We start from the raw sequence: 24,783 nt of genomic DNA on the forward strand, positions 1-24,783 counted from the left end.
TCAGTCCCTGAAGGCAAACAGAAGGCCTAAGAGGATGCCCCAAGCAGGTCTCCCACTAGAGGGCTCTGCACCAGCAAACTGGGCCTTCTCTAAGATGTTGATGGCCTCAGTCACTCTGATGCTGCCAATATGGTGAAAGTGGGATAAAATATCGGTGTTTTCACGAGCACAGCCCATGAGGAGGAAGGTGGTATTGAGATACCCTGTAAGGAAGAGAGCAAGGAGTCAGAGACACTTTCAAGACTCAAACATCCTACCCCTCCTTCCAGACACCCCTCACAAACCAGGACCCCTGCTCTCCCACCAAACACTCAGGTACCAGGCACCTTCTCCCCTCCTCCTTGGAATTATGTGCCACAACCCCCAACCCCCAGGACCCAGACACAGGACCATGGGACCTCAGTCCCACCCACCTCCCTCAGAGACGGGAAGGCAGCAGGCCTAGAGCAGGCATCTGAGAAAGAAAGTTTCTCTTCTCTCACCTGCCTGAAATTTTAAGGTGGAACTGTAACACTCAGTAGCATTGTTGGGGCAAGCCTCGGTGGTGACAAAATTTGGGAGGCAGTCCTTGGAGTGCTCGCCCACACAGGTTGGGCAACTATGGGAAGAAGATGCTAAAGTCTTAGGAGCCTTGGCCTTGAGTTTCACAAAAGGATCCATGTTGGTGAGGTTATTGCAGAGGTATGTCCGGCAGACACGGCTATAGGAGGCAATGGACAATCCGGGCGGCGAAACGAGGTAGGAGACTTGCGGGGGGTAAGATGAAGCTGGGCTGCAGCCTTTAAAACCCACAATTCCCCTTCTGGTCCCTGTGGGGCAGAAGATTGGAGAGCTCTGATCAGTGTCGCTGGCCACACCCAGTTCAAGCTCCCAGCCCACGCCCTGCTCTTCCTGCTGCCCCATCACCAACTTTGCCCCTCCCCCACTGTCCTCTCACCACTCAGATTTCCCACGTCTCATCTGCCTCTCCTCACTCTTCTCCCCACAGGAGCCCGTCTGCGCCTCTCTCCCTTGTATCCCAAACTTGTCTTCTCTCCCAGAGTCCCCCTCTCCTCCTGGGATCTGTCCACCTCCATTGTGTCCTCTTATCCAGCCCACACCACAACCAGCTGGGTCCTGCCCCTCTCCTGCCGATGTCTGGATGCTGTTCCCAAACATATAATGGGGTAGATATCTGGAACTCAAGTCCAGAGTCCCTGGGTGCTAGGAATGGAGGTGGGGTCAGAAGACCAAGCAAACAAAATGTCGCAAAGTCACCCCTGTTCACCTGTCTCGATGAACACCAGCGTCTCCTCACAGCCCTCATTCAGTTTACACACCATGCTCCTCATCAGAAGCCATTGCCAGTTATGGAGATCAACAGCTCTGAAGAGGGAAGATGTTGCTTCATAACACAAAAGAGCTCCAGCCCCTAAAGAGAGAATGTTCTTCCAGTCACCTGCCCCTCACATTGCCTTCTCAGCCCCGAACCGCCAATCAAGAGCTCAGCCTCCACAGACCCTGTCTCCCGAAGGACCCAGATATGCAGCTTTCCTTCCCCCAGTGACATGAATCCAGCCCTCCCATCCCAGCCAAGAGGGTCCCTAAGGGTCCAGCCACAAAGGACATACAAGGCAGAGTGGAAATGGCCCCTAGGAGACAGAGCAGCTGCACGGGGCTCAAATGCTGAGGTCCCATGGTCCTGTGTCTGGGTCCTGGATGCTGGGCCTCGGTCTGGAACCAATTTCAATCTAGGTCTCAAGCTCAGTTCTTGTCAGCCTCTGGGTCACTGTTTCTGGAGCAGAAAGTTGATTATCATTTTCATTAACATAGGCTCCCTGAGCCCTTCAGGGACACAGGTCTTCCCATCTCCATAGTCTCTCTTCCAACCTAACCCGAACCCACATTAGCTTCTCAAATCCTGACTCTTCACTCTCCTGCTTAGGTTCTGCCACTGGACATGGTGCTGAGCAGAGGACGCTGGCTTATTCAAAGGATCACTATCATACAGGCTATTCTCCATCCAGAGACAATGAGGTCAGAACAACAAATGTGTGTGTAGGAGTTAACCAACATATTACTAAATAACCCTTGACTCGAAAAAGAAATTAAAAAGTATTTAGAACTGAATAATAGCAAACATACTACATGTCACACACACACACGTGCATGTAAAATCTGATGAAAACTGAGTAAGGCCTGTAAGTTAGTTAAGAGTAATATACCAATGTCAATTTCCTGCTCATATACTACAGTTATACAGAATGTCCCTATGGGGAACTGGAAGAAGGGTTTAAGGGACTCTAAAATTTTTGCAACTTCTTGTAAGCCAATAATCATTTCAACATCAAAAGTTTTTTAAAATACACATCAAAATTTGGGACTCTGATTTCTAAATCAATATTCAGAAGTAAATTTATAATTTAAATACATTTATCAGGAAACAAGAAGAATTACAAAATGTTTATGAATTAACTCAAGAAGTTATATGAGACCACAAAGCACCCCCCAAAAAGGGATAGAAATAAAGATGATGACAGAAATCAATGGAATAGAAAACAACAAAAAAGTATTACAAAAGACTAATATTCATTCTTCGACAATATTACTAAGATAATTCTCTGGCAACTCTAATCAAGAAAAAAAGATGCAAATAAAATACAGAATGAAAAATAAAAATTAACAGACATCACATGTTCTAAGAATAATAAAAGTGTCATTAACAACTCTACATTTATAAATTTGAAAACCCAGATGAAGTGGATAAGTTTCTAAAATAATATGAAGTGCCAAAATTGCCATAAGAGCGCATACAAAGTCTTAAAACGAGAATGGTCAAGGATCTCAGGCAAATTGACAAGAAAAAGAGAGCAACCCCAGCAGGGGAATGGACCAAGCATATGAAGAAGCAATCTCAAAAACAAACCAGGGGGCTTCCCTGGTGGCACAGTGGTTGAGAGTCCGCCTGCCGATGCAGGGGACACGGGTTCGTGCCCCGGTCCGGGAAGATCCCACATACCACGGAGCGGCTAGGCCCGTGAGCCATGGCTGCTGAGCCTGCGCGTCCGGAGCCTGTGCTCCACAACGGGAGAGGCCGCAACAGTGAGAGGCCCGCGTACAGAAAAAAAAAACAAAAACAAACAACAACAAAAAAAAAACAAAGTCTAACAAGCATATGAAGAAACACCCCAGCTCAGCAATAATCAGAGGAATACAATGTATCCAAATGTGCATCTATCAGACTGGCGAGGGATCAGAAAGCTGGAAAACGATGAGCATTGGGAGGACTGTGGGGCTACAGAGACCCTTGTGCACTGCGGCTCATGGGGTAGTTGGGGCCAGGGATAGGGTCCTCTTCTGGACCCTGAGGAAGGGAGGAGTTCTGAACAGTGTCTCAGACCCAAAGCATCATTCATTGTGGGGAGGAGTCTGGCAATACTTAGTCAAATTAGGCTTACAAAGAGCCATCTCTGGTATATCCTAGGTACACATAACAGAGATTTCCACCTTCAACTACAAAGGAACACATGAGAATGTAGCATTATTATGGTGACAGTGAGCTGAAGGCAATGTGGGCGTCCCTCCCTGAGACCTAGTGAACATGCGACACGCAGGGGATGCACACCATGGAATAGCATGCAGCAGTTAGAAGCAACTGGTTAGATGTACGCATCACATGCACTGGATGGATCATAAAAACAGTGCTGATTATTTTAAATAGTAAATAATGTCATTCGCATAAATTGAAGCATCATGCACATAAAACACCGCACATCTTGCAAGAACACACACAAACTAAAAGATATGCATTAACCACCTGAAATGAGTGCCTATGCAACAGTTAGAGAATAAAAGTGGGGAACTGGGGATTACTGGAAATAACTAAAACACTGTAGGTTGTACAAAGTTGATAGACTTTGGACTCAAAGACAGACCAACGCTGGAATCTTTACCTCTCCATTGTCTAGCTGTGTAATCTTGTGCATCTTATTGAACTCATTTATAAAATATATTAGTAATATATCCCATAGAGTCATTGTTGAAAATTAATAAGATTATTAGTATAAAGTGCCAGGCAAGAGCTAAGCTCTCCAAAAATGTTGGTCCCCCTATCTCTCTCTCCATTACCTAAAGGTTTAATGTCAATTGCTTCAGCTGGCATTAAAGCATTCCACACATCCTCACCCTTCCTCCCCCAGACTGGCCCCCAACAACCTTTCCAACTTCGTCTAGTACTGCCCCCCTGCACAGCAGTCCAGCTAGAGGTCACTTCTGCCACACTTCTCTGTCCAGAATACCTGACACAGGATCCGTAATCCAGAAATCTGCGGCAAACTAAGAGGCCAAGACCAGCAGAAAAGATGGGACACAGGAAGGGGAAATGAAGGCTGACAAAGGATCAAACAAAGGAGTTGGACCAAGCAGAGAAGATGGCACACACCTGCCTGGGAACGCAAAACAACGGGACCCAGCAATCTGAGAACAAGCACGGACACAACCAGAAAAGAGTGGAATGAAATCCTCAAGGAAAAAGGGATGGAGTGGTGGTCAGAGGCGATGCTATCCCTACGAAAGAGAAACCACACAGACAAGGAGGAGCAAACTGTTGGAATGGAACCTTGCAGGGAGCAGAGAAAGCACAATCGGGAGCGGCAGAAAAATGAGGAGTGGGGCACAAGGACCGGGTTCTCAGGGGAGAGAGGAGACAATCTTAGAGGCTCAAAGAGAGAAAAGGAGACAGGGCAGAATGCATAGAGAAAAGGGGACACCACAGAGAATGGGGAGGGAAACCGTGAGATGGGTCTAGTAGAGATGCACAGAGAAGGCTACAATTAGAGAGTGGAGCACCGAGAATGGGGTGCAATCCGGGAGGAAGATGAACACAGACGGTGGAAAAGGCTAAAAAGACAGAAAAACCACAGAAGCGTCTCGGGAAGCGAAGAGGAGGATGGGAGGGGCAGGGGTCCAGGCTATGAGGGAATGAGGCACGTGGAGAAAGAGGTTCCGAAAATCAGCAGGATGAACAGGCAGAGAGAGAGAGGCTCTCAGAGACGGAAAATGTCAGAGTTAGGAAAATCAGCACCAGCGCGGACGATAAGAGACACAAGGAATGGGGCTCAGCGTGAGAAGGTGGGACCCAGGAAGGAAACAGGGATATCACAGCACAGGGAACATAAAAGGAGAAAGGTAGATCGGGAGTTGGGCAGCGGGAGAGAAGTGCGAAAGCACGGGCATCCACACAGCAAAGAGTAACCGCCCGCGCAGAGACGAAGACAAACGCTCAAGAGGCGCCGTCCCTGCAGTGCTGGCCGGAGGGCGAGACTGCGCGTGCGCGGGAGGGCGGGCCGGGCAGCCGTTCCTGGGGGGGCAGGGCCAGCCTCGTCCTGGAAGCGTTACTCGACGCCCCATTGGCCACCTCCCCAAAAAGGGAAAGAACAGTCTGGGAAGGCAAATCACGCAAGGAGGGAGAAGTGTCGCGAGACTCAACTCGACGCTCTATTGGCTGGCCTGATAGTCTGGCGCGAGGAGAAGCGGGCCGGAGGTAAAGGGGCGGGCCGTCAGTGAAGGATCTTGAAGCGCACTGGTCGCTCGCCTCGGCGGCAGAAGGCGCCGCTTGAAGCTCATTGGTCCTTGTAAGAAGGGGCGGGAAAAGTGGCGCGAGCGAGGCCATTCCTCACCCCACTGCCCCACCACCTTCTTTCGCCTCATCCTGAGTCTGACTTCGCTCGAGGCTGTGGTAACCGCGGCTGACGACGCGAACGCGACCCCGCCCCTCCCGTCTCTTCCCCTCCCTGTCTTGCGCTGGACTCCCTGCCCCACACAACGGTCGCCTCCCCACTAACGGTCCTCGCGGCCCCTTCGCCCATCCCCCACCGAGGCCCCTGGGCGCGCTCCCCGAGCCCTCCCTGGGACCCTGGAGCAGGGCGAGGCCGCGGGGACAGCTGCAGAAGGGGGTGCACGCGAGGAACAGATGCATGGGGAGGTGTGGCGGGCGCGGTTCGAGGCTGCTTGTTGGGAATGGGCGAAGGCGCGTAAAGGCCGGGCGCAGCGACGGCGCGGGATTGCCTTAGTTTGGAAGGCGTGTGGGTGCAAGAGAGGAATTTGGGCCGTGGGGAGGGGGCTTTGGGCCTCGATCAGGGCCTGGCACGTGGAAGGGGCTCAGTAAACCTTTGCTGAAGGAATGAAAATAATTCTTGAAAGTGAGGCAAGGGATCCATGAGGAAGATGTAGTTACTGAGGTGCAAGGGAGTGGTCTGATTAAAAGGGCTGCGGGGGAGAAATTGAATTGCAGGGCATACGTGAGGCTAAGAATTGAAAGGGGAGCATAAACGTTATGTGTGGGAATTGGATAAATGCAGGAGGGAGGGATGATAATTGTTGAAGAGAATGCCGGGGAAACTGTGGGAATGGGGTGTTGGTGGAAGGCGGGTGTAAGAACTGCTGCAGAGGGCGTGAGAGTGCGCGAGTATGCCCCAAACTGGGATTTCTGCCTGGAAAGGAACATGTGAGCGGAGAATAATGTTTGGATCGAAAGATACACAAGAAAGGAAAGAGAGAGGTTCTTGGGAAAGATGATGCGTGAGGAAAATGAAGAAGGAGAAAGCCAGGGGAGACTCAAGGGTGACAGCTGAGTCCAGGAGTGGGCGAAATGGAAAAATCCTTCAGGCGTGGCCTCCCAGAGGCAAGAGGGCTGGTCAGGAGAGGGCCCACGTGTCCACCCTGACCCCCCACTCCTGCCCCTAGATACATGGAACCCAATGAAATGCCTGCTGTCCACCACTGCCCCTCAGACTCTGCCACAGGGGGTGAGACTAGAGCCCCCCAGGGCGGGGAGCTCGTCCCCAGGAGAGTTGTCAGTCGCTCTCCAACGTGCGCCCGCTGTCGCAGTCACGGTGTCACTGCCCACCTCAAGGGCCACAAGCGCCTCTGCCTCTTTCAGGCTTGCAAGTGTCACAAATGTGTCCTCGTCTTGTGAGTATGAGATCCAGGGAAGGGAGAGGATGGGCCTCATCCGAAAGGCGGCTGACCTGCCTTCTGACTCGCCACCCCCTCTTTAGGGAGCGCCGAAGAGTCATGGCTGCCCAGGTGGCCCAGCGTAGGCAGGAGGAGGCGCAGCTGAAGCGGCACCTGGCTCGGGGGCAGATGAGGAAAGGGGCGGCTCCTCCCAAAGCTCCCAGCAGTGTCAAGAAGGGAGTCACTCAACCAAGGCTCCACCGTGAGTGTCTCTGGCCAGGGCCAGGGCAGGAATGTGGGCAGGGAAAGCCTAAGTAGGAAAAAGAGTCCCAGTCCTGCCACTGAATTGGTGCGCGACCTGGGGCAAGGTGTTTCTATTCTCTGGACCTCACCCTCCCCAACTATAAAATGTGATTAAGTGTTGGGAGGATGCGGTGAGGTCTATGGGTAGAAATGGGACCGAGAGAGATAATTCAGTTTGGGGTTGGAGTGGGATGGCCCTCAGGAGAAAGAGCTCACCAAAGCTCTCCCTGGTCTCTCACAGCTGCAAAGGAGAACATAGCACCCCAGCCTCAGACTCCCCATAGGGCAGTCCCACTGGCACTGACACCCCCTGAGAAGGTAAGGAAAAACTGGGCCCTGAGGGGACCCCTGTCTTAGCCCCTGCCCAGATCCCTTCCTGTATGCCTTCAGCACCTGGGTTCTAGGTCCAGCCCTGAATTGCTGTGTCATCTTGGGCAAATCACTTCTATTCCATGGACAAAATGAAGCGGTGGGATTTTATGGCCCTTCAAGCTCTAAAGTTTTGGGGTCCTACCTACATCCTGGAACATACCCATTCCTTCTCCAGCCTTGTACCTGACTCCAACCTATGCCCCCTGCAGGAGAACTCCCAGGGGCCTCTGCTGCTCAGCTGTCCCCCAGAAGCCTTGCCTTTGCCCCGGACTCCAGTGCCTCCAGGCCCTTTGGCCACTGGACACTGGCTGCCTCCAGGCCTTTCCGTACCAACCCCAGTGGTGTGCCGCTTGCTATGCCAAGAACCTGCTGTCCCTCTGCATCCTTTCCCTGGTAAGATGAATTCAACGTTAATTCAAGAGATATGTGAATGACTAGGTACCACTGTATCAGAAAGACAAGAGGAAAAAGATACAGGGTAGGAAGAGGGAAGACAAGCCATGACCTCTGCATACGCTCTGCATTCTCTTACCCTCGTTAGGCTTTGACCGTGGCACTGCCCTCTGGCTGCCCACTCATGGGCCCCTCCCAGCCTGCTCAGGATCTCGCCCAATACTGATGGCTCCTCTTTCTGGAGAATCCCAAGGGCCCTCTACCCTGCCCCACACGTGAGTAGGGAGAAAAAGATATGTGTTTATGATGTGCCTAACCCTGTGCTGGATACCATAGTAGATAAAGAAGAAGAAAAGGTCACAGGCTAATGGGTGAGGCAGAGCTCTCCTAGGTCTGCCATTGCCTAGCTGTGAACCTTTGTACAAGTATCTTTACCTCTCTAAGCCTTTTTTTCTGTCAGTAAATCAGAGACACTACTACTTCTTGGTAATAATGAGAATTAGCAATAATATATGGAATACACCTAGCACGAGCCCTGGCCTTAAACAAGTAGTGGCTATTAAATCCACTTAAACAGATAAGATAGGGTTGAACTGCCTGCTGAAGTGGGGGTGGGGTGGGGGGGCGGGGGGGGGGGACGACATGCTGCTAAGAGCCTCAGAGGCCTAGAAGAGAGGCCAAAGGCCATTAGAGAAAGCTTCCTAAAGGTGAGCCAAGCTGCTCCTCAAGTTCCATAGCGATTGGGGAACTAGGAGGGAAGGAAACCAGACTCTGGTAGGGCAGGAACAGTCACCTCAATCCCTCTAGATGTTTTGTCAGGTTTTTTTTTTAGCGGACACCAATTATTTCCCATAATCCTCACAGTAGCCCTGGTAGGAAGAAGCTGACAGATATTTTCATTTTACAGAAAACAAAGCAGGCCATAACAGAGGAAGGGACTTGCCCAAGGCCACAAAGCCTAATGACCCAGCAGGCACTCAGATTCCCAGATCAGAACATAGCAAAATCCTGCCCCTGTTTCCATGTGTACCTGTCTTTCCATGTTTAATCCCCCTGGCATCTTTTCTCCTTATTTCCAGATGCTCGACTCTGAAACTTCAGCCCTGTGGCACCCCAGACCCGCTTCTGCTGCAGCCACAGGTCCTGGGGAAGAATTGGGACCCAGGACCCTGGGAGGAAGTTGAGCTTGGGGAAGGGAAGAGTAGGGGATAATGAAGTAACCAGGGGCAGAGGGAGCACCTGGAGGGTGGGCAGAAGTGGGGATTCCCAGTCTGCTTCTCTCTCTTTCCTTTGCAGGCCCCCAGAGCCTCTCGCCTGGACTGGACCTCTGACCCCTCAGAGTGGCAGCTGCAGTGGGAGGCAGCCGAGGCTCTTATGGGACTGAAAGATTCGTTTCAGGCTCCCCGCCTGACCCCTTCTGGTCCTTCCAACCATGCCTGGATTTCCCTGCGCCACCCCTGTGGCCCACCAGGTAACCTGTTCCTTAAAAGGAGGGGATGGGATAGGCATGACTGAGAAATGGAGGTACTGGAGTAAGCAGGGACTAACCAAATAGATCAGGAAGTTCAAGATCCCAGGCCCAGGCCCCAAGCTTTTCAACCTAGCCCCTGGGATTACAGTTGAGAGTTATTCAGTGAATCTGTTTTATCCTTTTTGTACTCAAAAGCAAATGTCCAGTGCCCTGATGTCAAGGAAAGTGAGGCCCTGAGAGAGGCAGGGACTTGCCTGAGTGCATATAGCAAGACAGTGGCAAAGCCTGTTCTCCTGACTCCAGCCAAGGTTTTTTCTCTGGACCCAAACTGCCTGCTGAAGTCTGGAGAGGGACTGAAGAGGTAACAAGGGTCTGGCCTGGAAGGAGATTTGATAACTGCCTTCAAGGAGCTTCCATTCTATTTGGGAAACCTGGATGCCTTCAGAAAGCTCAGTGACAAACCTGGAGAGAACTAGAGGAATCTTGAGGCATGAGAAACACCTATGGGGACAGAGAGGGAAGGCTGAGATTTCTCTTGTCCAAAATGGTGGATTGGACATGCTGTGTGGGACTGGAGGGACTGCTGGAACAGAAGCAGATGAGTATGGAGGGGCTTCTGATCATGGAGGTCTGGCATGCCAGGCTTGGGCATCTAGACAAGCACCTGTACATGAAGGGGAGCAAGGGAATGTTTCTGAGTAAGGGACATATTCTGAATCCCTGAGCTTTAGAAAGACACGTATGGTGGCTGTGATGGAGGGATTGGATGAGGCAAGACTAGAAGTGGGAAAATCAGTGAGGAGGAAGTGTTTGCTATAATCCAGGTGAAGAAAGATGGGCCTGGATTAGATGGGGTAAAACGAGAGGGTTTGCTGGGAGGGGAAATAGATGTGACCTGGTCCTGCCCCCTTCCTTCCTGTCTGTAGCTCCTGCTGAAGAAGGAGGATTCCAGCCTGTTGTCCCCTCTCTCTGACCCAGTCCAGCCCCCTCCGTGGCTCTACATATTGGGCATCTGGGATCCATCTCCCTCCTGAGCTAGAAGCCCAGAGGTGGAGGCCTCACTGGGGTAGGGGGGCAACAGCCTGCAGGCATTGCATATTTGGTATTTTACTTACAGATTTATGCATGGAATTTAATGTAGCACAAGCTTCAGGCTTGTTTTAAAGCTTTCAGGTGCCTTGTTAGCTTTTGGCTCCTTTTGTAGCATGGCCATTTCCTTGGCTGAAGGGGGATATTCTTTTACCTTCCTCGGATCCTGGGACCTTTTAAAATCCCCAACAAAGAGAAAGTTGTGCAGTTTAAGTTAACCAGTATCTAAATAGATTTTTGCATGAGTTCACGTTCCAGGGTATTTATTTGACGTGTGATTCTGTATACACCTGTGCACTCATGTCTGTCTCCATGCATGTGAAAACAGGAGAGAATTTTCATTTTGTGTCTAGGTTTGTGTGAGTAAGCAAAAAATAAACCTGTATTGTTTTAAGCCACTGAGATGTGGGGATTGTTTGCTACCGCAGCCTAACCTAGTTTATTCTGACTGACAGAAAGGACTTGTTCAATTCACTTCCCAAAGTGAAAATCAGATATTCAGTAACTACCACAAATAACTACAAACTTGGATTTCTTTTTATGGCCAGATAAGAAAGAGTGGTAGGCAGACACGGTAGGTGATTCACTGACTCAATAATTAAGTGACTGCTCTGTGCCAAGCATGGACAGTTTCCAGCTGCCCAGAGGGGCACAAGTGGAAATACCTACAGGGCCAAGCAGATCATATAAATGAGTAAAGAAGGCCAGAGGAGCCCTAGAAAACTGAGAATGCATGCCCTACCTAAGAAGGTAGCTTCCTTTTGGCCCTAGTGGATTGTTGCCAGGCAGGAACGTGGGCTCCGGATTGCCATATCTTCTGATTTTTCAAGAGAAGCTGGAAAACTAGATTTCGTTTTAAAAAATCTTAATTTTCAAATGTTGGCTCAGTTTTCTTCTTTAAATCCTATGTAGGTCAAACAAGACATATCTTTAGGCCAGCTTTAGTCAATGGAATGTCAACTTAATGCTAATCTAACGTAACATTTTTCAAACGGGGAGACTGAGACCAATCAGTACAGGAAGAATCAAGTTAAGTCTTTATCAAGGGTTTTTCCTGAACTAGAGAGATTCATGTATCTAAGTTCTGAAGGACCTATAAAACGTTAGTGACAGTTATTATCATTTATTGAGTACACACTCTATGCAATTCACATATATCCTCACAGCAACTCTGTAAGCTATGCACGATTACTCCAATTTTACAAACAAAGGAACACCTTAGAGAGATAAAGTGACTTGCCCAAGTATTTTAGTGAAAGTTTGTAGGCAAATATTGGAGAAAGGTTCCTTCCTTGCCAGGCCCCAAATCAATAGGTAATTTTTATAATACATAGAGTGAAAAATTCAGGACTCCAGGAGACAGACACAAGTCCCGAGGGTTTTTCAAAAAGTCTTTATTTTTCTACTCAAGATAGCAGTAAGTAATAATGTCTTACTCACGTTTGTTTCTTAGTCCTCTGCTGTCAAGTCCTTCTCCTTGAACTGTTCCAAGCACGTGAAGACCTGGTGAGCTATTCCAAAGATATGAAGACTCGGAGACCCCCATCCCCATTTCTACTCTTAGAAGGGCCAAACAGAAAGTTCAAGGGACGTGCCTGATCACTGATTCTTTTTCCTAATGTTACCTACACCTCTTTTTATTCAAGATAATTGATGGTGATGGCATCCAATTACAACTTGCTCTTTTCTAGTTTGGGGCCTTGAGAAGGTGAGCTGCTTCTAATTCTAACATTACAGAGCAACAAATCTCCAACACTTCCCAGGACTCAGTGCAAGATAACCAAAGCCCAAAGTCTGCTTCACACCTTCCTTCCCTGACCTTGTTTTAACTTAGATGTGTGATTGACCCTTAATAGACCTGCCTAAACCTTGCTGTGCCATGCTCTCCCAGTGACAGAAAACCAAGCCCACATAGTCAAGGGGGGAGGGAAGCGTTGCAACATGCAACGTGGCTAAGACCCTGCTACTCAGGGCTGACCAAAGGTCCCCAGTACACCAAGCTCACACAGCTGGGAAGAGTAAAAGAGAAAGTATAATTTGAGGTTAAAGGATGACATGAGAAAAGGGAGGGGAAAAAAAGTGATGGAGACTGGAGGAAGGAGCTGGGGCAGGCCACTCTTCACAGACCATTTCTCTGCAGCCCATCTCCCCTTCTTGTCAGATCTGGCAGGGCTTTTTACACTACTGGCTAGGCCTACTTTGTCTATCAGATTGTCAGGGCTTCCCCATTGGTGCCTGAGGGAGAAGGGTGGAAGCTCTGCAGAGGTCAGCTGTGGGGAAAAGGGCACATTTACAGATTGCTCATGCTCCTCTGGCTGCAGCATCCTTCACCTGTGGTTGTGGGGAGCCAGCGGGCCCTTGGCCTCTGACCAGCCTTTGGAGATTAAAGCCAATAGACTGTGAGCACTGTTTCATGTGTCACTTCCTTTCCCATTACCCACTGCCAGGTGAGGAAAGGTGTTGCCCAGGTCCAATAGGGCACTGAGTAAATCATCCCTCTTGTAAGCTTCCTTCACGTACCATCCTGATGTTCTGCAGAAATAACCAGTGAGGTTCCAGATGTGAAGCACCATCCTGCTCCTCTCTCCAAACAAGTCTCCCCCACAGACACCCATGTTTCACATCAGGAGCTCATTTTACATTCTGCCCTTTGGGAATCCATGCTTCCTTTCATGTCAGCCCTATGTGAACCTGTTCCACTCCAGACCACACTCCTTGAGCAATGTAGAATCAACATCATACCACCCATGCCCATCCAGTTTCTCTACTCAGACCCTCATTGCCTGGGCCATGTAGACCTCATTCTGTATCCCCGTCCCATTGTGTAGCTGGCTCTGCAGCCGCCAATATAGACACATGGACAGTCCTATAACCCATGCCCTGCATAGACCCCCATCCTTTTCATCTGACAATGTCTCTGATAAGCCCCTTAGGTAGACTTCCTTACATTCCTTAGGGGCCCTTGGCCCGCAGTTTGCAGGCCTGATCACCCTGAGCTGTGCCCGTCTCTGTCCAACTATGTCTTCCCTTCCAAGAATAAGTACTCTCAGAGGGCAGGGCCTGCGTGCAACTCCTCTGTGCGTTCTCAGAATAGATGACTAAGTGAACCACGCTGTCTTGATTCCTTAGGAATTTCTTTTTCCTACAGAGTTAATGTACTCTAACGTGGCCTCTCCCCTCATCACAACATAAACAACTTCCTACCCTCGAACCACTTTTTAAGAGGTGGGTTTTTTTTCTTTTGAGTAGTTTTTAAGTTCACAGCAAAATTAAGCAGAAAGTAAGAGTTCTCATAGTCCCCCGGCCCTCCCACAGCCTCCCCCACTACCAGCATCCTACACCAGAGTGGTTCATTTGTTACACCGGCTGAATCTACACTGACACAGTATGGTTTACATTAGGATTCACATTAAATGCTTGCTCCTTGGGCTTCCCTGGTGGCGCAGTGGTTGAGAGTCCGCCTGCCGATGCAGGGGATACGAGTTCTGTGCCCCAGTCCGGGAAGATCCCACATGCCGCGGAGCGGCTGGGCCCGTGAGCCATGGCCGCTGAGCTTGTGCGTCCGGAGCCTGTGCTCCACAACGGGAGAGGCCACAACAGTGAGAGGCCCGCGCACAGCAAAAAAAAAAAAAAAAAATGTTTTCTCCTTGCAGCAAGTTAGCAACTTTATCAAACCACAGGTGTGTTCTTTGTGTTCTTGGGTGTTGGACCTTAGAAGGATTAAACTAGATAATGCACGTAATACTACATAATGTTTACCTGTGCCTTGCACAGAGTAGGCACACAAAAAGTATTTGTTGATAGAATTAATATGTGTGCACTAACTGCGAAGAGACTCAGGCGCTAGGAGGCAGAGCTGAGCTTCTCGGAAGGTCCCGCCTCTGTCCCTTTGCCCCTGACCTTATCTGCTCCCCGCCTCCACTGCCTCATTCCCACTCCGCTCTCCTGGGCTGTGGTGAAGCAATTTCCGCCCTAAGAAGGGTGCGGCTTCCGTCCCCTTCCGCTCTCGCGAGTACTGCTGGTTGAGGAAGGGTAGGTGGTGGCCACATTTCTTCGCTGCCCTTCCCCTGCTCTCCCGGTCACAGTTCCGCCCTTACTAGCCCCACTTCCGGCCAGAAAAGCCACTTCCACCCGGAAAAGTGGTCGTCCCGCTGGTGGCGCCAGGAGTAGCCAGGTCTGTTTATTTCCTGCCCACCCATAACTTCCGCCAGGAGATACAGTCTCCGCCGCTGTTTGTTCCATGCATGATCAACGCAAACGAAGCTAGATTCCCTCCAACTCAAGACGAGAGCTCCTCAAGCTGCAGGAGAAGGAAGGGCGGGGAGGAAACAAGCCTCCGCCCTCACGCCACACCCTCCCACGTTCACGGAGGGGAAGCCACATTTGCCCTGAGAGAGGCGCGGCCGCTTTTTTACTAACCCCGTTCTCGCGAGTTCTCGGAACTCTCGCGATAACCAACGCCCGACTTGTGCGCCCGGGAAACCCCGTTGCTCCCTTTTCCCTGACTGGCAGCTTGGAGGCCGCACGGTAAGCTGAGTGCTCCGGTTCGAACCGAGTGCGGGGTGTCGGGGCCCGATTCGCGATCCCGGAGCGTGTGCCTGGGAGCTCCGGGGTACTCGCGCGAGGCCGCCCCGCCCCCTGGAGTTGAGGCCACGTGCGAGCTGCAGGCCCGGGCATGTCTGGTTCGCGCTCTCCGGGAACCGAGGCTGGGCTTGGTGGGCAGCGGGGAGTGCGGGGGACCCCAGAATCAGGGGTTGGGGTCATACAGCGTCTTCACAAACGGGGGCAGGTAGTGTTCGTGCGACCCGGAGAGACCATGGGCGTCAGTGAGTTCTGTAGGACCCACAGGCGCAGGGGTCTTTAAAGCGGGGAATTGAAGTAGGGCCTTCGGAAGTAAGGAGAGTGCGACGGTTTAGATCGCGTTGGGGCTGGCCCCCGACCCTTGTCAGTCGTCTCCATCAATCCCGTGTTCACATGCTCGATTTTTCCCGCAGATGCCTGGAGTTACTGTAAAGGACGTGAACCAGCAGGAGTTCGTCAGAGCTCTGGCAGCCTTCCTCAAAAAGTGAGTGTGGGGATTGCGGTCCGAGTGGGTGGAGGCTGTCGCCTTTGCCTGATCCCTCAGCGCCCGCAGGCTTTCAGTCTGGGGAGGCTTGTTGGAGGTCTCTGTGGGATCCATCCTTTCTACATGAGGCCTGAGTTGTGTTTGAGTTTCAGTCTCTTTGTATTTTGGGACACATTGGGCTCTTCTTGATCTACAGTTGTGTTGAGGGGAGCGAATTGGGATGGAGTTTGTGGAGACTCCTGAATTGTGCCTTTCTCGCTGTCTTGGTCCCAGGTCCGGGAAGCTGAAAGTCCCTGAATGGGTGGACACTGTCAAGCTGGCCAAGCATAAAGAGCTCGCTCCCTATGATGAGAATTGGTTCTACACACGAGCTGGTGAGGAACTGGGGCCTTTGGCTGGGGCGTGGGGGGCTGGGTGTCCCCTTTGTGAGCTCTTACTTGCCCCCAGAAATAACAAGAGAGAAATCTTTGACTTTATCACTGCATGTTTTTTGTGACATTCAATTATTTTGTACTCTGAATCTGTTTCTTCATTTGTAAGAGATTCACGTGAGGACCTGTGCTTTCCTCTGAGTCTTGTGGGGGACCCAGGGACAAATGAGTAGAGTGTTCGTATTTTGCCTGGAGGTGGTTCATTTTAGAGAGAGGCATTGTCCTTTTAATGCTTATGGGTCTGTTTTATTGTTCAGATCGTCACACTAGACTGTCTTGTTAAATGAGTTGTTCGTAACTAAGGGGCTGGAGATCTGATCAGGTCACTCGTTGCTCTAGATCTTGGCAAGCCTCAAGTGCCCTGAAGAAAACCTTATGGTCACCCCGTACTGGTCCCTTTTCTTATCTTATTAATTCTTTAGTAATGATTTTGAAGGACTGATTTTTTTTTTTGCGGTACGGGGGCCTCTCACTGCCGTGGCCTCTCGTGTTGCGGAGCACGGGCTCCGGACGCGCAGGCTCAGCGGCCATGGCTCACGGGCCCAGCCGCTCCGCGGCATGTGGCATCTTCCTGGACCGGGGCACGAACCCGTGTCCCCTGCATCGGCAGGCGGACTCTCAACCACTGTGCCACCAGGGAAGCCCCTGAAGGACTGATTTTAAGTGTAGCCCCTGATTGCATAGTCCTAGTGCTAGTGTTGCCTCATCTGTCTTTAATGTTTCAAGTTTCTCCAGTCACCCCCACGGAGGCTTACCTTGGGAGTAGGGGATGGGGTTCAAGGCTGGATTGTGCCAAGGTGGCAGCCTCTGCACAGGGCCTTCACTAAAGGCTCTCGGCCTCTCCTGTCTTCAGCCATCCTGTGTGAAGTGGGGGCTCTGTCCTGACCAGAGCTTGTCTGTAGGTGGGAAGCAGAGTTTGGACAAAACTCCAGAATGACCTTGAGAAGAGTTGGCCTTGGTATAAGGTGCCCAGCACCTCGGAGCATGAAGTATTTTGTAGTTGGTGGGCCAATCTTTCAGGCCCTAGACTGGGCGTAGGGGCCAGCATGCTCAGCCACAGTCTCTGACCCCTGAGGACTAAAAGGTCAAGTCTGAGATGAGTGGGATGGGCAGCATATCTGGGTAGAAAAACGGGTCTGGTGAAGGGGAGCTGACTTGACCTCCCTGGGCGCACAATCAGTGGTGACGGGGCCTGGACGAGACCACCACTACCTCTGTCATCCACCCATCTTGGGAAGCAAGGCGTGCCTGGTCCTGACTGCTCTTTGGTGATGCCCCAAGAGCCGATAGGTCAAGCAAGGCAACTTTGGATCTAAGATGAGGAGAAAGAATCTCACAGCTTTTCCCGTTTGATCAGGTGAATACGCATATTTTGTATAACCTGTACCTAACAAAAACTTCCCGATTTGCAGTTGATGTCAGGGAGGTTAACATGCTTGTGGTCTGCCAGCTGCTGATGCCACAGTCTACCCGACTCTTGTCGTGATTGGAGGTGGGGCAGCTCTGTCCCCTTGGCAGCGTTTTGTACTTTATTTTTCTAGGTGGGGAGAGATGAAGGGGAAATGGGGAAAGGACCCTGGGTAACACACACCGAGCTGAGCCTGCTGGCCGTCTCCACGGTTGCTGCGGCCCCTTTCTGCCCACTGCGCGCCTTCGCCAACACGTCACGCTGGGTGTGCGTCCTCTGCCTGCCCTGCTGCTCTCCCTTGGCATTTCCAACGCTCGCTTTTGACTTCAGTTCCCCGGCTGCCCTAGTGGCACAGTGTAAGGGTTCTAGACCAGGGTGTGTTGTGTGCGCATTGTTGGGGCACAGCCATGTCTGTTTGTATAAAATCATGACAGGCAAGCGTTGCCGATGCCACAGGCTACATGGTCTACTCTCCGACCCTTTACAGGAAAAGTCTGCCGACCTCTGTTGGAGTCGAGAGTGCTCCCACTTAGTTTGGTCAGTCCATACTCTGGACAGGTGGAGTCATAGGAGATAGTCATTTACCCAGGAGAAAAGTGAGATACAGACCTGTGACGGCCGTGGGAGGGTGTGGCAGGCTGACTCCAAAACCACAGTCTGCCGTATTTGCTTTTCCTCCTCTGGATCGTGGGCCCCCTCAGGGGTTTGGGGCTGAAGCACAGTGGGATAGCGACCTGTCCTGGGAGGCTGAGCTCTGGCAGTGAGGGCAACAGGGCAGTGGGGGTCAAATGCTGGAGACATAAGAGCCAGCACGGTGTGGACAGCTATTGACCTCAGGTATGGGGGATACAGAGGGCAGAGGTAGATGGCAGGGCCTTGAGGGTGGTCCGCAAGAGCTGCAGAGCTGTAGGGGTGAGCACTCACCAGGCAGTGGTGTAGGGGGCAGTGTGTGTGAGGGGTGAGGTGTAGAGAGAGAGAGAGCCTGTTTCAGGGGAGTGGGGAGAGTGCTCTAGGGGGAGGAGCAGTGTCAAGGGGGGACCACTGCAGGGCTTTGAAAGGGAGTGGTGCAGTGTGGCCCTAGACAGGCTTCTTGACCTCAGTTCTCAGAAGGGTCTGCTTGGGGAGGTAAGGATAAGAACACAGTGTGTGTCTCAGTAGGTGTCCAGCGGTGGGTGAGCAGCTGTGGGACTGGGGCGCCTGAGTGGTGTGTCTGTGTGTGTGTGTGTCGTGCTGCTCAGCCTGCAGGATCTTAGTTCCCCACCAGGGATTGAACCCAGGCCCCTGCAGTGAAAGGGTAGAGCCCTAACCACTGGACCACCAGGGAATTCTCCCGCACCAGATAATTTTATGCGTCATTAAGAAAGACGTGAAGCTCCCCCTGGGAGAAACTAAGGTTGAGCTTTATTGGAGTTTGTTCCTTGCCAGTCACTGCTCAGGGTTGAAGTAAGTTGTTCCCCTTAGTACCATGGCGCAGACCACTTGAAGGGGGTGGACTCTGTCGCAGCTCACAGGGAGCAGTGTTGGGGTTCAGACCCCATGTACCAGACAGCCCGCCCCTTTCCGTGCTGAGATTGGGCTGAGCGCTGGTCCTGGTTCAGCAAGATTCATTTCTAGTGTGCAGCCTCTTCCAGGCGTTCGTGAAATTAGGAGTGTTCATCTCAGCCCCTTCGTAAGGCTCTTACTTCCGCAGCCCAAGTGGGAGAGCAGATCTCCACCTAGAGCCAGGGCGTGACCAGACAGGTGCAGGGGGGGTGGCCGTAGCCGTTGGGCATTTGCACTGGTCTTCAAGGCGAGTTTTCCGTGAGGTCACACCTGGCAGAAAGATTGTGGGGGGTGGCTTGTAACAGGTGACTCTTGATCCTGGCAGTGGGTGGGCTGCTTGGTGCCTGGAAGAGGGTCAGATCCCAGACCTGGGGGGTGGGGTGAGGACGAAAAGAACCAAGGAGAGTGGTTTTAAAGTGAGCGGAGGACAAAGGCAGTGGTATCAGGGAGAGGCTGCACAGTGGTCCTGGAGAAGTGGCCATGGTTTGTGCTGCACTGTTGGCCCCTGAAGCCTGTGGCTGTATCTGGAGACGGTCTTAGAGGGCAGGAGAGAGGCTGAGAACAAGTTGTACGCAGGAACTGCTCTGGGAGGGGCAGCTGGAGGGAAGGAGGAGCCTACCTCACCTGGCCACTTCCCCCTCCCCCCAGCTCAGGACACTGGCGGGTCATGGAGATGGCCCATCGCCCCGGGACTCTTGGCGCAAGTCATTATTGAAGGAATGAGTCCTCGGCTCCCCCGTTCATCTTCAGGACTAAGGGGAATCTAACGTGCTGGTCTCTGGGGTGATCTGAATCCCTACCTTTGAGCTTTCAGCCAGGCAGGGCTGTGTGATGGCCAGCGTCTGGGCCCCAGTTCTTCAAAGCTCAGTGGCCCCCTGAGGTAGAAGAGCAGAACCTTCTGGAGGGGCTGTCCCTACGGAGCTTGTGGCGTGAGCCCAGGAGTACTCTGTGGAATTTAACCTTTTCCATACAGGAAAGTAGCACCTGACGCGTTCATGGCATCTTCACAGTAGCGCTCAATGAGGTACTTTTTGTCCCGGTTCTCAGGTGAGGAGGATAGGTGACTTGCCAAGGCCACAGTATCGGGCGGGCTGCTAAGGCCATGTTACCGCCTCACACGAGAGAGTGAAAAGCAGATGGCATAGGGCCTGGCAGGCACGTGTTCCAGTTGAACAGAAGAGGATTTCCAAGGAGGCTGGCCAGGGTGGGTGAGGGACTTGCCCAAGCCCGTCAAGGGACCAGAATCCCAGTCCACAGAGTGGGTGACGCACCTTCCAGGTTGGGAACATCCGCTGCATAGGATGTCAGCTCTGCTACCACTGTTACCTAAGCTCTCCAGCGCTGGGGTGTGGGAGGATCAGTAGGTCTCTTCTCCAGCTCTGCTGCCCTTCAGAGCTCCCAGGCAGATGAAGGGGGACAGTCACGGCTTAAACATTTGCTAGACTCTCCCCACAGAAACTCAGGTCCACCTCGCAGCGCAGCTGGGCACTAACAGCTAAGCAAGTCCCTGGGGGGGGCGGGTTGCCTGCCTGGTCACGTGGCTACGGCAGTCCCTCCACTACCTGTGCGCGCCAGTCTCCTGAACTGGGGGGTGGTCAGGTACGGGGGCTTGGCGTGCATTCTCACGTTTCAGTTTCCCTGACCGTAAAACGGTGAGGTGAGAATCTGCTGCCGCACACAACTAGATTTGTGACCTTGAGCAAGGCCCTTTCCTAAGGCTGCCTCAGCTGTGGAGAAGCGTCTTCTCTGCCTGAGAAGGGTTCTCAAGTCTCCCTTGCCTCCCACCCAGCTTCCACAGCACGGCATCTGTACCTCCGGGGCGGCGCTGGGGTTGGTTCCATGACCAAGATCTACGGGGGGCGTCAGAGGAATGGTGTCATGCCCAGCCACTTCAGCAGAGGCTCCAAGAGCGTGGCCCGGCGGGTCCTCCAGGCCCTGGAGGGGCTGAAAATGGTGGAAAAGGACCAAGATGGGTAAGTGGGGGGGGGTGCACCTGCCCCCCAGCCAGGCAGGGGGTTCTTCAGAATAGTGCACAGCGCGGGGCCTCCCCCCGACCTCTCTGGCTAACTACTCCAGGCTCCAGGAAGGTAATTTAGCGACTGTCCGCTTTCATTATCCTGCTCGTTAGCTTTTCCCAATTGATTTTTCGGGGCTTTTGATCTAATGCTTGCACAAACGGCACCCCATCAGCTCCCAGGGGAGCTCCCACTCCAGCCTCCAGCTTGTTGGAATGCAGCCGACTAGGGACCTCAGTGCGGCTTGGCTGGTGTCATGTGGTCCTGTGGCCAGGTGCCTTCTTGGAAAGCCTGGCTCGTGTCCAGGAGAGGCCTGGCAGGGATCAGGGACGCTGGTGGGAGCCTGCACTCACCTGGGGCTATATGACCCTTCTCTCCCACAGGGGCCGCAAACTAACACCTCAGGGACAGAGAGATCTCGACAGAATCGCTGGACAGGTGAGGGCTGGGTACCTCAGTCACCGCCTGGGTGTTTCTGGAACCTGGGTTTTGTCAGATGGGAGTTTCCTCCCCTGGAGGGGCACAGCCCAGGGGAGGAGGGTGCAGGAGAAAGAACGTTTCTGACAGACTTCCTGTGGGGGCTGGTTGAAAATGCAGGTGCCTGGGTGAAGGGAGGCCCAGGGTGCGGCTCGCCGGGCTGGCTTCTGCAGGGCACGCTCCGCACACGCGACTCCCTCTTCCTGGTCAGCCTTCTGATCCCGGCTGCAGTGTTTTCTTCCTTAGTCTTCATGCTTACTGAGTGTTGGGGTGCCTGAGAACCCAGGTCTCCATCCAGATGCTGACTGACTGTAGACACCCTGGGCCAGAGTCCCTTCACCTGGAGCCAGGCTCCCCGCCTGTAGAGAGATCTGCTTTTGGCTGCCTCGGAGGGAGGTGGTGAGGATTCCATGAGCTACGGCAACAGAGGCCCCCGGGGTCTGGCATGACCTCTTGACTCAGGCCTCCTGGGAGTCTTGGACTGTTGAGTCACTTAAGTGTCAGAAGAGAACGGAGGTGTCAGCCCTCTGGGGATTGGGGGTGGCCTGGAGTGAGAAGGTGGCTCTTCAGGGCAGAGCAGGGCCTGGCACAAACAGCAGTGTGGAGTGATGGGCAGACGTTGGAAACACACGACAACGCTCTCTTTCCTTGAGAGTCCCAGTTCTATCCTTCTGTAAAGGAGGATACCCAAGATTGTGAGGATCGGATGAGATGAATACATGTAAACCACGAATCAGGGTGCCTGGCACCCCATAGCTACTGGGGAGCTACTGTGACGTGCTTGAACACAGACCCCACAACTGATCTTAACTGTTTGTCCATCTTTTCCACAGGTGGCAGCTGCCAACAAGAAGCATTAGAACAAACGATGCTGGGTTAATAAACTGCCTCGTTCGTAGTCCTGGTCTGGGTCTCTTGATTGGGGGGTGACCGGGCAAGAGGAAGGAGTGCTGCACTGCACTTCCCTTCCCTTGAGAAAGAGGGGGGCCAGGGCCTTTCCTGGATGGCTGTGGTACTCAACAGCCTCGGAAACCTGAGGCCTGGCCTTCCAGGTTCACACGGTTCTGCCCCAAGTGGGCGAGACGGTGGTGCAAGACCCAGGGGGCCCTTGCTCCTCTCCCACACCTTGCCTTTGCGGGTCTCAGAAAAAGAAACGGAAAGTTCAAGCAGTGGCCCCACGTGGAGCCTTGGACCCTGCTGAAACAAAACAGGAGGGCCCTGGGGCTCAGGTGCTGCTTCTCTGGAAGGAAGTGGACAAGGAAAGCCGTCACTCGGGGCGGTCCTTCGTGTGCTTCCAGCCCAAGGTGACCTGCCTAGTATACACGTCCTTTTCTTGACCTACACGGGAGCCTTCACTTTGGGGATCTCTGGCCTGGGCCCTGCTGTAAGATGGAGCTAGCTGTACCTGCCCCAAGAATTGGGATGCAGTGCTGAAGCTGCAGCAGGGACCCAGCGGGCAAGGGGCTGCTACTTCCTTCCCAGAGGGAGGGGCATGGCCCCTGCATAGAGGCCAAGTTCCCAGGGCCTTCCTGGTGTCGCCCCCCACCACAGTTCTGCATGCTGATTGGCTCTTTGCACTAATGGGACGGGAGCCCCACCTGTGATTGGTCTCCTGGTCCAGGTGGGAGGTGCAAAGGGCTTCCAGTAGGCAGGTGCTAAGCTTTGGAAGGGTCCCCTTCATGCTTTGAGACCTGGCCCACCTCCCATTTGGGGAAAACTAAGATGCTGGGCCTGAGCTGGCTAGGCCAAGACCCCTGAGGTTCCCCCATCCCAAGTTACTCCTCAGATCAAAGCCATTTCCTTCCAGTGCCAAGCCTGGCTTTGAACTCCCAATGACTTGGGTTCAAATTCCAACACTGCCCAAAATTCTGTGCGCCCTTGAGCAAACTTACCCTCGGCCTTGTGCTCCTGCCCGTAAAGCTGCTTACCCCTACCTGAGGGATTCGGGGAGATGCCGAGTCTTGGCTCAAAGGCACACCTGATGCACCGAGATGTCCAAAATGGAAAGTATCAAACCAAAGAGTCCCCTGCACCCAGTGGGGGATGGAGGTGTCGTTTCCCCCAGCCTGGAAGTTGTCAGGACTGGAAGATCTGATCTGAATAAACACTGGACTAGAGCCTGCCACGTGCAAGGTGCTTTATAAATATATCACTTAATACTCTGAAATAGGTACCAAAAGGCGCAGTTTGGAGATGGGGACGATCGGTCACAGGTTGGGTAATTTGCCTGATGTCCCACAGCCAGGAGGTGGCAAAGCCAGCATTTGGACCTGGGCTGTAGCCACTGCAGGGCACTGTCCCTTAGAAGGGAAAATTAGGCCCAAAGGGTTACACTCCTGGGCAGGGCCTTCAGCCAGTCCTTGTTTGGGGCCTAAGTTTCCTCTTTTGCTGATTGAGGATGAAGATATTTCCCAGAGTCGTCCTGGGAATGCAATGCCAAGCGTCTGGTTTGCTCACACAGTGCCAGATACCAGGGTGCTGGGTAAGCGGGAGGTGGAGGTGCCCAGACAGGCCAGCGAGCCTGAGAGGGCCTACAATGCGGCGGCTTCAGCCACTGGGAGGCAGTCGAGGGCCTGGAAACCGGCTCAGCCAGGAAGGATGCTGAAGGAGGTGAATTCCTAAGGGCTGCAGCGTCTGGATCCAGACTTCTTCCTACATGGGGGTTGTAGGAAGAACTTTAGTACAGAGGGGCTAATGACCTGCTGTACAGAGAGGGACCCAACAGAACACCTGGGTCCCTGGAGGGAAGGAGGGAAGGCCCGAGGGCCAGAGAAGAGGAACTGTGTCCTAGGAACTGTGCTAAGCACACTGATATTCTTAAAGCCTCACAGGTAGGGAGGTTATGCCCAGATTACAGGAAGAGAAACTGAGGCTCAGATGACCAGAGCTGAGATTCAAACCCAGGAGGTGTGAACTCTTGAGGCCCATGTTCTTCTGTGTGGGTGACAGTTGCACCTTTTTTTTAAAAAAACAAAATACTTCAAGCATGCAGAACAGTATATATACATAATAGTGTAACAAAGACCCATGGGACTTCCCTGGTGGCGCAGTGGTTAAGAATCCACCTGCCAATGCAGGGAACACGAGTTCGAGCCCTGGTCCGGGAAGATCCCACGTGCCATGGAGCAACTAAGCCCATGCACCACAACTACTGAGCCTGCGCTCTAGAGCCCGTGCTCCGCAGCAAGAGAAGCCACCGCAATGAGAAGCCCGTGCGCCGCAACGAAGAGTAGCCCCTGCTCGCCGCAACTACAGACAGCCCGCGCACAGCAACGAAGACCCCG

General features: G+C 52.6%; 3 protein-coding genes across 4 annotated transcripts; 2 read left to right on the forward strand and 1 right to left on the reverse strand.

Annotated features, from left to right (window-relative positions):
• LYPD4 (LY6/PLAUR domain containing 4) lies at positions 1-1,677 on the reverse strand. The gene is made up of 4 exons (XM_067719707.1): positions 1,611-1,677; positions 1,268-1,411; positions 483-809; positions 1-203 (listed from the first exon to the last, which is right to left on the reverse strand). Exons 1-4 carry the CDS (start codon positions 1,675-1,677, stop codon positions 1-3), a joined length of 741 nt encoding a protein of 246 aa, XP_067575808.1.
• A 5,050-nt stretch (positions 1,678-6,727) lies between these two features.
• DMRTC2 (DMRT like family C2) lies at positions 6,728-10,924 on the forward strand. Its single transcript, XM_067718783.1, has 8 exons — positions 6,728-6,951; positions 7,038-7,195; positions 7,478-7,554; positions 7,821-8,001; positions 8,150-8,276; positions 9,081-9,141; positions 9,298-9,472; positions 10,399-10,924. The coding sequence occupies exons 1-8, from the start codon at positions 6,728-6,730 to the stop codon at positions 10,443-10,445; spliced, it is 1,050 nt and encodes a 349-aa protein (XP_067574884.1). The 3' UTR covers positions 10,446-10,924.
• Positions 10,925-15,001: 4,077 nt separating this feature from the next.
• On the forward strand, positions 15,002-22,397 carry RPS19 (ribosomal protein S19). Of its 2 annotated transcripts, none has more exons than XM_067721258.1 (6): positions 15,002-15,088; positions 15,556-15,626; positions 15,900-16,000; positions 20,797-20,980; positions 21,406-21,460; positions 22,333-22,397. In XM_067721258.1, the coding sequence occupies exons 2-6, from the start codon at positions 15,556-15,558 to the stop codon at positions 22,357-22,359; spliced, it is 438 nt and encodes a 145-aa protein (XP_067577359.1). In that variant the 5' UTR covers positions 15,002-15,088; the 3' UTR covers positions 22,360-22,397. The 2 variants fall into 2 exon arrangements, with proteins under 2 accessions (XP_067577359.1, XP_067577360.1); XM_067721259.1 differs by lacking the exon at positions 15,002-15,088 and adding an exon at positions 15,430-15,454.
• The last annotated feature ends 2,386 nt before the right edge of the window (positions 22,398-24,783 follow it).

The sequence above is a fragment of the Pseudorca crassidens genome, chromosome 20, assembly GCF_039906515.1.
Source record: "Pseudorca crassidens isolate mPseCra1 chromosome 20, mPseCra1.hap1, whole genome shotgun sequence".
Lineage (NCBI taxonomy): Eukaryota > Metazoa > Chordata > Mammalia > Artiodactyla > Delphinidae > Pseudorca > Pseudorca crassidens.

What these genes read in the sequence shown, in the direction of transcription:
- LYPD4 (XM_067719707.1), bottom strand. Translation starts at nt 1,677, where the DNA reads ATGGGACCTCAGCATTTGAGCCCCGTGCAGCTGCTCTGTCTCCTAGGG. An exon ending in GGCCATTTCCACTCTGCCTT is followed by an intron (nt 1,412 to 1,610) that starts GTATGTCCTTTG and finishes TTCTCTCTTTAG; the next exon opens with GGGCTGGAGCTCTTTTGTGT. An exon ending in GCTGGTGTTCATCGAGACAG is followed by an intron (nt 810 to 1,267) that starts GTGAACAGGGGT and finishes TCTGCCCCACAG; the next exon opens with GGACCAGAAGGGGAATTGTG.
- RPS19 (XM_067721258.1), top strand. Translation starts at nt 15,556, where the DNA reads ATGCCTGGAGTTACTGTAAAGGACGTGAACCAGCAGGAGTTCGTCAGA. An exon ending in CTGGCAGCCTTCCTCAAAAA is followed by an intron (nt 15,627 to 15,899) that starts GTGAGTGTGGGG and finishes TCTTGGTCCCAG; the next exon opens with GTCCGGGAAGCTGAAAGTCC. An exon ending in TCGACAGAATCGCTGGACAG is followed by an intron (nt 21,461 to 22,332) that starts GTGAGGGCTGGG and finishes TCTTTTCCACAG; the next exon opens with GTGGCAGCTGCCAACAAGAA.
- DMRTC2 (XM_067718783.1), top strand. Translation starts at nt 6,728, where the DNA reads ATGGAACCCAATGAAATGCCTGCTGTCCACCACTGCCCCTCAGACTCT. An exon ending in CGCTTCTGCTGCAGCCACAG is followed by an intron (nt 9,142 to 9,297) that starts GTCCTGGGGAAG and finishes TTTCCTTTGCAG; the next exon opens with GCCCCCAGAGCCTCTCGCCT. An exon ending in CCACCCCTGTGGCCCACCAG is followed by an intron (nt 9,473 to 10,398) that starts GTAACCTGTTCC and finishes TCCTGTCTGTAG; the next exon opens with CTCCTGCTGAAGAAGGAGGA.